Source organism: Galeopterus variegatus, unplaced genomic scaffold, assembly GCF_000696425.1.
Source record: "Galeopterus variegatus unplaced genomic scaffold, G_variegatus-3.0.2 Scaffold12391, whole genome shotgun sequence".
In the NCBI taxonomy this organism is placed as follows: Eukaryota; Metazoa; Chordata; class Mammalia; order Dermoptera; family Cynocephalidae; genus Galeopterus; species Galeopterus variegatus.
Genome location: NW_007738502.1, coordinates 18,660 through 32,687, shown reverse-complemented (window position 1 = coordinate 32,687; position 14,028 = coordinate 18,660). Strand labels below are relative to the sequence as shown.

General features: G+C 36.6%; 1 protein-coding gene and 1 non-coding gene across 2 annotated transcripts in view; one reads left to right on the top strand and one right to left on the bottom strand.

Annotated features, from left to right (window-relative positions):
- The window catches only part of LOC103581111 (intersectin-2-like), a gene marked incomplete at its 5' end in the record, with an annotated part of 34,124 nt that overhangs the window by 6,282 nt on the left and 13,814 nt on the right, over positions 1-14,028 (top strand). Inside the window, 4 exons of the mRNA XM_008563020.1 lie at positions 2,601-2,741; positions 4,058-4,145; positions 8,717-8,856; positions 9,895-9,975. Coding sequence (XP_008561242.1) covers positions 2,601-2,741; positions 4,058-4,145; positions 8,717-8,856; positions 9,895-9,975 — 450 coding nt within the window. The remainder of the gene's footprint in view (positions 1-2,600; positions 2,742-4,057; positions 4,146-8,716; positions 8,857-9,894; positions 9,976-14,028) is intronic.
- On the bottom strand, positions 948-1,021 carry TRNAI-GAU. The gene has a single exon. It is a non-coding gene; the product is annotated as a tRNA-Ile (tRNA).

Sequence of the window (14,028 nt, the reverse complement as noted above, 5' to 3'; positions counted from 1 at the left end):
AGCCAGTGAGCGGGAACCGGTCTGTATGTGGGATCCGAACCCTCGGCGGGATTGCCGCCGCGCTCCCAAGCGGCGCATTGTAGCAGTGCGCCACCGGGCCAGCCCTCAATGTGGTTTTAATTTGCATTTCCCTGATGACTAGTGATGTTGAGCATTTTATCATGTACCTGTTGACCATTTGTATGTCTTCCTTTTAAAAATGTCTATTCAGCTCTTTTGCCCATTTTTTAATTGGGTCATTTATTATTTTACTGTATAATTGCTTGAGTTCTATGTATATTCTGGATATTAGTCCTTTGTGGGATGCATAGTTGGCAAAAATTTTCTCGTACTCTGTAGGTTGTCTTTTCATTCTGCTGATTGTTTCTTTTGCTGTGCAGAAACTTTTAAGTTTGATATAGTCCCATTTGTTTGTTTTTTCTTTTGCTGCTTGTGCTTTCAGGTTCATGTTCATAAAGCCTGTGCCCTGACCTAACTGCTGAAGTGTTTTACCTATATTTTCCCTTAGTAATTTTACAGTTTCAGGTCTTATACCTAGGTCTTTAATCCATTTTGAGTTGATTTTATTGTATGGTGAGAGATGCATGTCTAGTTTCATTCTTCTGCATGTGGATATCCAGTTTTCCCAGCACCACTTGTTGAAGAGGCAGTCTTTTCCCCAATGTAGATTTTTGTTGCCTTTGTCTAATATCAGATTGCTGTAAGCCTGAGGTGTGATTTCTGGGTTCTCTATTCTACTCCACTGGTATGCATGTCTATTTTTATACCAGAGAGAGTTAAGTTGTTAAATGGCTTTGTTTGAAACACAAGGTGAGAAAATACTACAACCCTAGAATACCATAAGGCTGACCTGATAGTATAATAGAGTTTCACAAAAATGTATGTTTAGCCGTGTGGTATAGCCAAATTTATTTTTAAATTTTTAAATTTTTTATTGTTTTAGCAGCTGGCCAGTACAGGGATTGAACCCTTGACCTTGGTGTTATCAGCACTACACTCTAACCAACTGAGCTAACTGGTCAGCCCTGGATTAGCCAAATTTAGATATTGTCTAATTTTAGTCCAACATTTTATTTTGTTGATGACTTGAGTTACATTAAAAAGTTATTATTTTTTTTTCCCCTTTTGTCTTTTTTACTGACCGGTAATGGGATCGCAACCTTCGGTGTCGCGCCCGTACTGGGGACCGGCAAGAGGATCGCAACCCTCGGTGTTGTGCCCACACCGCGCTCAGCCAGTGAGCGGGAACCGGTCTCCACATGGGATCCGAACCCTCGGCGGGAGTGCTGCCACGCTCCCAAGCGGCGCACTCTCCAGTGCTCCACCGGGCCGGCCCAAAAGTTATTTTTTGAATTAAAAAAATTTCACGATAACTTTAGTCAGAAAAGTACTATTTTATGCCTTAAATTGGATGGGAATATACACTACAATTACTAATCATGCCATATTACTACAAAATAGGCCTAAAACCCTTAATTTCTTTGTGTTACTTGGATATCTGTCTGAATCATCATCTTGACTGTTTATTTTTACTTAAAAATATAATTGGAGGGACCTTAAGATTTTTAAGTAGGGATTTCATTTCTCCTCACCCCACTATATTAGTTTGCTAGTGGTACCATAACAAAATACAACAGACTGGGTGACTTAAAGAACAGAAATTTATTTTTTCACAGTCCTGGAGGCTAGTAGGCCAAGATCAAGGTGTCTTGCAGGTTAGGTTTCTTGTGAAGACTCTCTCCATGGCTTGCAGGTGGCTACCTTATTGCTGTATCCTCACATGGTCTTTTCTGTGTGCACACACATCTCTGGTGTGTTTTGTGTCCAGATTTTCTCTTCTTGAAAAGACACCAGTCAGATTGGATTAGAGCCCACCCATATGACTTCATTTAACCTAAATCACCTTTTTAAAGGCCCTATCTCCAAATACAGTCACATTCTGAGGTACTAGGGGTTAGGATTTCAACATATGAATTTTGGGAAGATACAATTCAGCCCAAAACCCCCCCCCCTTACCCTTCTTCTTAGGCCCCATCAAGAATGTCTGCTCTTTGTTTTTTTATGTTTTTCCCCCCAACTTCTCAGAAAAAGGGGAAGCAAGGGGTACTCCTTGCTTAATTAAGGAAAGGAATATTAGCATAGGAGAAAAGAATTGTTGCCAAAAAGGTCCTCCTGGGCACTGTTTAATTAGAGGAAATTAGATGGAAGCATTGATGGTAGAAAGGGAAACTCAGAGAAGGTAATGCCAAATGTTATGTGTAAACATTTATTCCTCTTCATTATTCTTTGAGATTGTCTCTGATGTTAATATTATAAAATAATGCTGAATATTCAGAAAAAAATTCAGTGTGTTTGTGCTTTCTAATTTTAACATTTGGGCACTTGTGCTCTGAGAATGATGTGTTTCCTGCTAATAACTCTCTTGAGTTAACAGGCACAACTCTAAAACATATTCCACTTGGTTTTAGACATTTATCTCAAACTGAGTATGAATGATAAGTAACGTTTAAAATTTTAACTAAACAAAATATTAATCTCCTGGTAGGAACATTTTCTATTAGTGTTTTATGTTATCGTATGTTTCTATAATTTTCCTATAGAATGGCAAACATCAGCAGATCTCAGGCAGACTTCAAGATGTCCGACTCAGAAAGCAAACCCAAAAGACTGAGCTGGAAGTTCTGGATAAGCAGCGTGACCTGGAAATTATGGAAATAAAGCAACTTCAACAAGAACTTCAGGTAAGTCCTTTGCTGGCTAAATTGTCCTTAAACATGGGCAGTTACTAACAGTTCTTCATAATAGAGTAGTTTTGCTTTTGGTGTCATGATCCCCTTTGAATCTCTGATAGACCTGTGCTATAAATATACACAATCTTGTATATAATATCAAGAAGCCCATATACCTTTTAAAACTCTGCTAGACATCTGGTTAAGTTCTGCATTATATGTAACATAAATGGATATTTATCACTTTGAGTTTTAACTCTTTAATTTAAAAAAATGTTTATACATTTGTCTTAGTCTGTTCCTGCTGCTGTAACAAAATACCTTAGACTGAGTAATTTATAAACAACAGAAATTTATTGCTCACAGTTCTGGAAGCTGGGAAATCCAAGATCAAGGTGCCAGCAGATTCAGTGTCTCGTGAGGTCTTCAAAGAGGGAGCCTTCTTGCTGCATCCTCACATGGCAGAAAGGACAAGGCAGCTCCCTTCAACCTCTTTATAAGAGGTTATAAATTTATAATCCCATTTAATCACCTCCTAAAGCCCCACGTCTTAACATTGTTGCATTGGGGGTTAGATTTCAACATATGAATTTTGGGGGGACACCAACATCCGGACCATACCATACATTAAAATAAGATCTTTACTACTAATTTTGGGAAATTTTGACTTAAAGTTATTCTTTTCAGGATTGTTGTGAGAATGTTGAATATGTGCCTCGGGGAGCTGGTAATTCTGTTCTTTACTTGTGCCATAGGGTCTGGTTCAATTATTATTGTTTGCAGAATAGGGGCTCTGGAAGCATTCTGCATCTCTAGAGTCCTCTTACCCAATTTCTTTTACTGTATGGACTGGCAATTATTCTCATGTTGTCACTGCAGATATAAACAGAAGCCAAAAACATTCTGGTTTAAACCTGCTTGCTTGCTTATCTCTGAGTTTTCAGTCCCTCTTTGATATGTACATATTCATTCTGGAGTGTCATGGCCTGCTTACACACACTGTCTAGCACAAGTACCAAAGGCACCTCTTAGTCTTTGCCTGCTGTCATCCATCAGTACACTGAAAATTGTAGGCTTTTAGGCACATTTCATTTACAAAGGCTTTCTTTACTGCCTTTTAATTTCAGTCATTTACAAATGGATTTATGTTTAAATATTTGTTTTTTAAATCATGCATAATTTCATTCTAATATTCATAAGTTGTAAGTACATTTTTGTTTGTTATCTCTATACTAAGTTTCAAAAGTGATTAAATCATGTTTTAAAGTTCAAAAAATTCTTGGACAACATTACAGTTTTAATCAAGCACTACTTTTTCTTTTTATAAGGAATATCAAAATAAGCTTATCTATCTGGTACCTGAGAAGCAATTATTAAATGAAAGAATTAAAAATATGCAGCACAATAACACATCTGGTAAGTCACTAAGGTTTCTTTTGTCTCTTTTATTCTTTTCTGGATGACCATCAGTCATATTCTGTTACTTTTTAAAAATAGCATTATTCTGTTATAAATAACATTTATTGCCTGTAAGTTAAAAATTTTAAAATAATGTGAAAAATATTACCACAGATATTAGAACATTTTTAGTAATTAAAAATAAAGAAAAATAAAATAATTATGGTATACATTTCTATCTTATAATATTTTTATATAATTCAGATATCAATAAAATAAAATGTTAGATCTAAATCTGGCTCCAGCTGGCCTGTTAGCTCAGTTGATTAGTGTGATACTGATAATATCAAGGTCTGGGGTTGAATCCCTGTATCAGCCAGAAAAAAAGTTAAAATGTAAATAAGTAAATAAATTTGGTTCTACACAAGACTACATGTGTATTTTCACAAAATCCTACACGAATTGTAAAGAACTGTTCAGGAAGACACTTTACTATGGGGCCAGGCCTGGGATTCTAGAGTGACAGCATATGGCAGTATAGGATTAAGCAGACTGGTATGCCTTTCCTCGACCCTTTATATCGTCTAATTGTGATTCATACAAAGAATTTTACCAACTTGGCCTTCTGACACATGTGGAACAAAATATTCCAAGATAATTCATGGTAATGTAATGTTTTTCTTGGCTCAGGTCCCAATCAGAAAACTGGAAAATGGAACAAAAAAACCACCTTTATATTTATTAGAATGCCAATAACAACGTAGCACACAAAAGGTTTACTTAAAGAAAAGTAGATCTACAAATGGTGTGTTAGAATTGGCTGACATATCCTACCTGTCACCCGTTGAGTTCTGTCAGTCATTCCATTCCAGGGCTCTGTATTGTACTCGGCTATTTAGAAGGTCCAGTAAATAGTGTCCCTCTTCTTTGTCCAAGTTCTGAACAAATTGAGAAATAAAGGCAAAGGAGCAAGACAGATGAGACACCAAAATACCACTTCATTATTGATAAAGCTGATATTGGACAACATAGTTTATCTGTGAGTGGTAAAGCTGCATTTATAAAACACTGGATGCATGAACAAAGGAGAATGCAGGTTTCCTGTGGACAGTTCAGTCTCCAGAAAGCAAGGGCTAGGAAAGGTCTAGGCCATGCATACCCAGGTATGTATCTTGAACTCATCAGTTAGTGAAAGGGTGGAAAGAAGCTGTGAATGTTGTACTAGTGATGGGCCCTTTATATGGAAGAAACACCAGAAGTAAAGTTCACTCTTGTGAGCTAATTTTATTACGTTGGCTGCCTTCCACTGTTGTGGCCTGCCCATGTCTCTTTTCAGACAGTCTTCCTTGTACCTGATTCATTTCTGTTCAAGGTATATTAGCCACTTCTCCATAGGCATTCCAGAGGCAGGATGAGCCAACCTTCATAATCTGTGCAGAAATATGTCATCATTATCATTATTGTCATTGTTGTTACTATTTGGATTGTGAATGGAATGTAGATCTTATTAGAGACCTGGTAGAGCTATTATTTGTCTGTGGAATGTGATCTAATTCAGCTGTTATTTATTTTAGCCATAATCCAGTTCAAAATATAAGGGGTCTTCAAAAAGTTCATGGAAAGATTCATATTATCTTTTCATTTCGCTTTTCCACAGACTTTTTGAGGTATCCTCATAGGAAGCTTTTGTTTGGGATTTGAAAATCCTATATCCCTTAACAGTTACCATTTAAGATTACCAACCACGGGCCGGCCCGGTGGCGCACTGGATAGTGCGCCGCTTGGGAAGCGCGGCGGCGCTCCCGCCCAAGGGTTCGGATTCCACATGCGGACCGGTTCCCGCTCACTGGCTGAGCGAGGCGCGGGAGCAACACTGAGGGTTGCGATCCGTTGCCGGACACGGAAAAAGACAAAGAGACAAAAAAAAAAAAAAGAAAGATTACCAACCACGGGCCGGCCCGGTGGCGCACTGGATAGTGCGCCGCTTGGGAAGCGCGGCGGCGCTCCCGCCCAAGGGTTCGGATTCCACATGCGGACCGGTTCCCGCTCACTGGCTGAGCGAGGCGCGGGAGCAACACTGAGGGTTGCGATCCGTTGCCGGACACGGAAAAAGACAAAGAGACAAAAAAAAAAAAAAGAAAGATTACCAACCACATGCCAATCACCATGCTAGGCAGTTTTCATGCATTTCCTTTAATCTTTATAACAGCCCTGTGATACAGTTGTTATTCCCATTGTGCACTTCAGGAAAACTGAGGCGCAGAAAGATTTAAGTAGTTACCCAAGATGGCATAGTGGTGGTACTCAAATTCACGTCTGTCTGACTCAAAAGCCCACTGTATACCATGTTTTCTCTTTGTCTTACAATTACCCAATGTAGTGCTTGTATATATAATCAAATTTGGTATTAAAACATGCATCACTAGTGATGCTCATTATTATGAAGAAATATACACACCTATAAAACTTTACCGATAGACATAAAAGATTCCTGAATAGATATTTTATGTTCATCAGTGAAGTAGCTCAACACATCAATACTACGTCAGTTCTCTCCTCATTCATCGATATATTCAGTTCTATTCAGGTTTCTTTAAGTGAAACTTGGCAAGATAATTCACAAATTCATCTAGAAGAGAAAATGTACAAGATTAGGCAAAACTTGAAAAAGAAAAATAATGGTGGGGAGAAGAGACTAGCCCTATCAGATATCAAAACATAAGATATGAAAGTTTAGTACCTAAAATAATGTGTTATTGATCAGAAATAGAAAAATGAGCAATGGAACTGAATAGTCTAGAAAAAGGCCTAAGGCCTATGGCATTTTAGGATAAGATAAAGTTTATATTTAATATCAGGAAAGGATTGGTTTTCAGTTAGTGATTTGGGGGACAGTTGATTATTTGAAACGGGTGTGGTGAAGCTCCTACCTCTATGTACAGAAATTAATTCTAGATAAAATAAGAGGACAAATATAGAAAGTAACTCTAGAAAAAAATTATGAAATAGGAATATATTTTTATAATCTTCATATGAGGAAAGTCTCTTCAAATAATACATAGATCCCTGAAGAAAAATATTTACAGATTTTATGACATAAAAATGAAAAACTTTTTCATTATCTCACATGTGGAATCTAAAAAAGTTAAATTCATAGAAGCAAATAGAAGGGTGTTTACCAGGGATCAGGGGTGAAGGAAATTGGGAGATGCTGGTTAAAGAGTGCAAACTTGGTTATAAGATGAATAAGTTCTGGAGACCTCACATACAGTGTGGTATCTGTGGTTAATAATAGTGCATTATGCATTTGAAATTTGCTAAGAGAGTAGCTTTTAGATGGTCTTACCACAAAAAGAAAAGGTAACTGTGAAGTGATGGATATGTTAATTTGATTGACTGGAGTAATCATTTCACTATATCAAAATGTCATGTTGTATACCCTAAATATAGATAATTTAAAAAATTTAAAAGTGTGCCTGTCCTTTTATAGAACAATTCTTTCACTTCCTGGCCTTAAAAAGTACTTTTCACATAGGTATTACAATGATGTACAAGAATATTTATTGCAACATTTTTACATAATGGTAGAAAATTAGAAACAACCTAAATGCCAATCAAAAAGGGAATAGTTACGTAAATTATAGAATAGCCATAATGTTAGTTGACCATGGGACAATTTTAAAGAATGAGCTAGAATCATATGTCCTGATTGATAAGGTATATTATTATTAAATTTAAGACAAGTTGCAGAGCAGTATAGACAATATGATCCTATTAAAACCTCATGGAAATAAAATTTGAATATGCACATATCTAAATGTAAATGCCTAAAAGAGGAATAAGCTGGGAGTTGAGACGAAGGAGGGCTTTTTAATTTTTTTGCTATATGCTTCATTTTATTTAAATTTTGTACTTGATTTCTATGCTTTTAAAAATATAATAAAGTTTAAAAATATATATTTAAATAGATAGTAATGTTGCTATTTTAATTTATTGTAATGTAATCTGCGTTATATATTTCTGTCTGGTTTCTCCATCCTTGCATGAAAATGTAAAAAAAAAAATCATAAAATGAAGCTCTCTGTTCTTACTCTCTAAAATAATGTTACTAAATAATCCAGTAGTAAATTTATTGAGTCCTTGCTGTGAATATTCCCCTACTCTTGGGAGCCCTAAGAATAAATAGAAAGCTACTTTAACAATAGCTGCTATTAATTGAGTACTGTGGGTTAGACCTTATACTATTCGCTTTATATCCATTACCTCATTTAATGAGGTAGGTGGTATAATGCTCACTGTGTAGAGGAAGAACCTGGGGATCAGATTGGTGAAGATCCTTACCCAAAGTGGAGTTTCACTTCAAGTCCTGGAACCAGTGCTTATAACCATGTTCTCTGAGGCTCTTCCCAGGACATGATCAGAGAAGGAGAAATGACTGCTGAGTTTTTTTTTCTTCGGTTGGTCCACATTATGTGTGTACATCCTTTGTAATTCTCTAGTTATACCAATTTGACCAGACAGTAAATGACATACTGGTAATGACATAGAAACTTATACCAAATATAAACTATCTGATGTTTGTATTTCAGATTCAGGGATCAGTTTGCTTCATAAAAAATCATTAGAAAAGGAAGAATTATGCCAAAGACTTAAAGAACAACTAGATGCTCTTGAAAAAGAAACTGCGTCTAAGCTATCAGAAATGGACTCATTTAACAATCAACTAAAGGTATTTATATTATATTCATTTTTAGGTAGCTGCCGTCTAACTTATTTTGATTTAATAGAATGAATAACTAAAGCTATTGTTATATGTGTTGCATTTTCATAATTTATTTTATAGTTTCAACTGTATCAGAATTGCAAGACTTTTTTAACGTTCTCTGTAAATATTACAAACATTGTGTCATGTAACTAAACATATCACTTACTACAGTTTACAGTTTTTTATGACATGCTATTTTTATTGGCATCTATATGTTTCAAGAACAATTGCCTTTGTCAGTATTACAGAACTGATCTCAGCCAACATGATCTTAGGCAACATCCTAAAATGGGAAATATGGAAAATTTAAAATAGTTCTGGGGGTAGAGGCTCTTGTAACATACTAAATTCTTTTTTTTGTTTCTTTGTTATAATGTAATTTAATTAACCTTTGTGAAATAATGCAACAATTAGTGAAATCCAAAGCATACTGTGTAGCACTCTGCATGAAAAGTAAGTTCATGATTCATTGTTTGCTGCAGTGGCAGAGCAAATGTCTAAAACATGTACTGTGTGCTTATCATTCTGTGTAGTACTAGTTGTATACCGAAGCCATACCTATGAAAGAAAATAATAAAAGCTAAAAAACAGACTAATGGCACATAATCCAAACTTGGGAATAGTCTCAGTTATTCCTTTGCTAACTAACTGAGCTTCAAGTTTTCAGAGCATAAACTGTTACACAGCTTTTCTATAAAAAAACTCTATTCATATGACTTTTATCTTTCTGACTTATTTAGAATAACATCAACACCTACTATAGAGTAAACAGCATGATTTTTAAAAAGACCCGGTGGTGGCTTCAGTTAAGGAGGGGAAATTTGAGTTGAATAATGTTAATAATATACAGAAACATATATTCTGTAGAAAAAATTTTAAAGAAAACCAAATGATCTATCTGTCACTGATGGTCTCACAACCCAGCCAAGTTATCTTCCCTACATTATTTTTTTAAAAATCTGTACATAGTTTAATTGGCTTTTTATCTGCCTTATCTTACAGTGTGGGAATATGGATGACTCTGTTCTTCAGTGCCTTTTGTCTCTGCTAAGCTGTCTCAACAACCTCTTCCTCTTACTTAAGGTTATTTTCTAATATCCAGCTCCTTTTCCTTAAGTTACTTTACTGTTTTCTTTTTTTTTTTTTTTAATATTCTTTGCCTTTATCTGAGTATCTTTAAAATAACATATACAATATTGACCTTTTTTTCTCTCTGCTTGCTTGAATATCCTTCTGCTGTCTAACTGCCTGTTTGAGCCTAATGCCAAAAATAGTAAGGTTGCCCACAGTAACCTTTCTCATGGGGCGCCCAAGATACTTTGAAATATTACCCGGTTCCCTTACAATATTCCTGTGTGTTGGGTTAACTGATGGGATGATTACTAATTCAATTCAAAGTAAATCTAAGGGATTATGAGATCAAATCACTTACCTATATAACTGAAAAAATCGTTGTTCAAAATAAAACTTACCCATACCGGCCAGCCACAAAAAAACAAACAGAAAAGTTATACTTTCTGAAATCCAGGGCAAGGTTATGTCATGTATGCACCAGTCTGCTTCTCAATACTGCTGTAAGTAAAATTTTAAAGAACCAAAAATGCAGGAGCAGCTTTAGTTAGGTCTAGTTACCAGGCCTCATGTTTAGACATGCCTACACTTAAGATAAAAATGTTTAAATTTTATGTATAAATAGTTCACTTTGCCATATATAGCATACAATGTATTTAAAATACCCAATAAACTCCTATTTTAATATAGTTTAAAGAAAGGTGCTTTATATTTACCACTTTCTGACCTTAGTAGATTTTGACTACACATTCTACTCAGTATTAAAATGGGTGACAGTAGGGCTGTTGCATATGTATTCCACAGTTAAGATAGGAACACAATAAGTAGAGCTCATTTGTTACCTAAGCAAAAGTAGGGTAAATTGGAAAGATGGTATCATCAGGGTTCCCATATATTAGTCCTTATGGTTATAGCATGAATGGCCAGATTGCTACAGATTACACAGAAACTTAAACTTAAATTTCCTCATCTGTTAAATGAGGTTTAGTGATGATTTGTGGACTGTACTCACTCACATAGGCTGATTCTTTCAGTTAGCATTTGATTCTCTACAGGCCAGCAGATTATTCTTATCTCTTGTTTTACTTTCTTCCTTCTGCATCCTGCCTTCCAGTCTTTTACTGCTTGTTGATACTTTCATCAGAGGCAATTTAAAGAGGTATGAAATCTACCGTCAGAGTGGTCAGGAGACTTGTCATAGAAAGCAAGAAAAGAGGCCTTCTGTAGTCATCATTGTAAAATGATACAGAGGGATCAGTTAACTTAGTACTGAAAAATATCCACTGAATCTGTCAACAATGAGACCTTTGCAGACCTTGCTGAAAGTGCCATTTCATTTGAATGATGAGCAGAAGCTGGATTGCAGTGGATCAGGAATGGATGGGAGTTGAGAAGGGGTTAAGTGAGTATGAACAGCTCTTAGGAGGAGTGTGAGAAGAGACCATGGGGTCAAAGAAAGACTTTTTGGTTTAAGAAAGACTTGAAGGAGACAGTAAAGAGAGAAGAAAGGAGGGAGAGAGAACGATATTAAGATAGAATATGTAAAGTGGTGGTAATTGTTAGAGCAATCTCCCTGGGAAATCAGGTTAAGATAGAATCCAGAGCATAGATTAAAGGATTAGATAAAAAGAATATTTCCAGTATAACATATGTGCAGCTAAATTTGTTGGTGGAAAGTAGGAAGTTGACAGCTTCAAAACTTAAATTCAGAAGTAAGTTGGTCTATCATAAGGAATCTTCCTGGGTAGTTGAGTTATTCATGTAATAACTCAACTGAGGCCAGAAGAAGAGGGGTTTGGACGCAGTAAGTTTTGTTGATTTTGAGATAGAAAGATGAGGGGATTCCATTCTGATGGCTTAATGAGGTAAGGTTATTAGCTGGCAGTGAGGAGGATGGATGGAATATTAGGAAGTTTCGAGAGAGAGAGAATTAGTCATGAAATAAACATCTCTGTCGGAGCTGGGTGAGGTGCAGTGCAAGTTTAGTAGGTGTGCTGAGCAATATTGAATCCCTATTTGAAGGTGGAGGTCATGAATTTAAATTGAAAACAGCATGTCTAATTGTATGATTTTTCCCCTCCAGTGTTCAGCTGCTTAGGTGTAAGCACAGAGAAGCCTGATGAAACAGGTTCATGGGTTCATATAGATTTGGGGTTTTACTAGACACGGGCAGAGAGGCAGTAATAAGGATCTTGACACAGAATTATGATAAAGATGAACTCTGAAATATGAATAGTCATGGAGGGATGTGAGGAGAGGAAGGGGTGCTAATGAAGGAAGAAGCAAATGATGGGGCCAACAGAATGAAGGTCCCAGTGAGGGAGAAAAACTGTTGAAATGGATGTACCAGGTACAAGAAAAGTTCGAAGGGTCAGAACTTACATTTGAAGAATGGGTTGTTTGGTCAGTGGTAGTTCTGTTTCTGATGATGACAAGACTCAGGGCATAATAATGGAAATGATGAATTAAGTAGAGTGAGAAAGGTCATTGGTGAGGATACCAGCCTAACGGTTGAGGTTTTGACTGGGTTGTATATGTGAACATTAATGCTTAGTAGCGAATATCAGTGAATTGTTTGGTCAGTGGTAGTTCTGTTTCTGATGATGACAAGACTCAGGGCATAATAATGGAAATTATGAATTAAGTAGAGTGAGAAAGGTCATTGGTGAGGATACCAGCCTAATGGTTGAGGTTTTGACTGGGTTGTATATGTGAACATTAATGCTTAGTAGCGAATATCAGTGAATAAGGATCAGTGACCAGGTGTCAATAGATGACAATAAAAAGGAAGGGGAGAGTGGTATTGCTGGATTTTATGAGCCTCAGAAAGGCATGGAGTTTGTAAGAGTGAGGGCAAATAATGGTTTGGAAATGGCAATGAAGGGTGAAGAAAATATTACAGTTATCTCCTTCCCCTGATGTAAATAGAGTACATGGTAATAAATGAGGAAAAGCAGTGTCCTGAGGGATCAGCCAAGAAGGGAAGGAGGTAAGGGAATTTCCATTCAGAGAAGATTTGTGGTAGATGGGAGTTTCCTGACCACAAAGAGGATGTGCCAGAAGAGTGGAGGGGTTTGAAGAGAGGAGAGTCGGGGATTGGGCCAGGTCAAGGGATAAACAGCATTATAGAGATAGGAATTAAGTGATAAAAGAATGTGAAGACAGGCTAAGTCTATTAGTAGGTGAGATAGATTTGGTCCTGATAGTCTTGGAGAACAGGTGCTTAATTCCAGGGATATGGTCCTTTAGGACAGTAGAACATCTGGGGTGATGGCTACTTTAGGCTGCTTGTAGTGACAACAGAAGTGTAATATTTAAAATCATTTATCTTAGGAAGTTATGTTTTATCGGACTCTGTGATATGTATGTACAAAGTCAATGATAATTTTTACTCTTTGATCAAGTCACACCAAGACAAATAGCAAAGCCAGTGGGATCAAAGGTGAGACATTTGACAGGCCATTATTCCATTAATAAAATTCACACATTCTATTTTTAGCAGTAAGGTACAAAAAAAAAAGTACCGGCCTAGGAATCTGAAAAAGTGATTTCTAGTCCTATCCTTGCCACTTGCTAATTGTGTAACTATTTGTCATTTACCCTCCAAATTTTGCTTTCTTCATTTATAAAACGAAGCTAACAATATCTGTTGTCATCTTTGCAGAATCTTATGATTAAGTGAGATAGCATGTATATGGAAGTGCCTTGTGAACTCTTATGTGCTATACAAATATTTTTGTTATTCTTATTAGGAAAGAGGTTGTCCAGAATCTCCAAAATTCCTTTAGTGTGTTGGAAAGCACCACTATTGACTTTGGATAGTAACTGAGGGTGTGCTTTTCCTTAGAGGGAAAATAGAATCTGTCAACACCAGAATTGTGGCTTTGTCCAGGGGGTTAGGTCTTATCCTGGGCTCCCAAGGATCTGAGGCAACCTACATTAGTGCTACCCCTCCAGGTAGCAAGGTGAGATTGATTTATTCAGGTAACAAAAATGCTAACTAGGGCCGGCCCGGTGGTGCACTGCTACAGTGCGCCGCTTGGGAAGCGCAGCGACGCTCCTGCC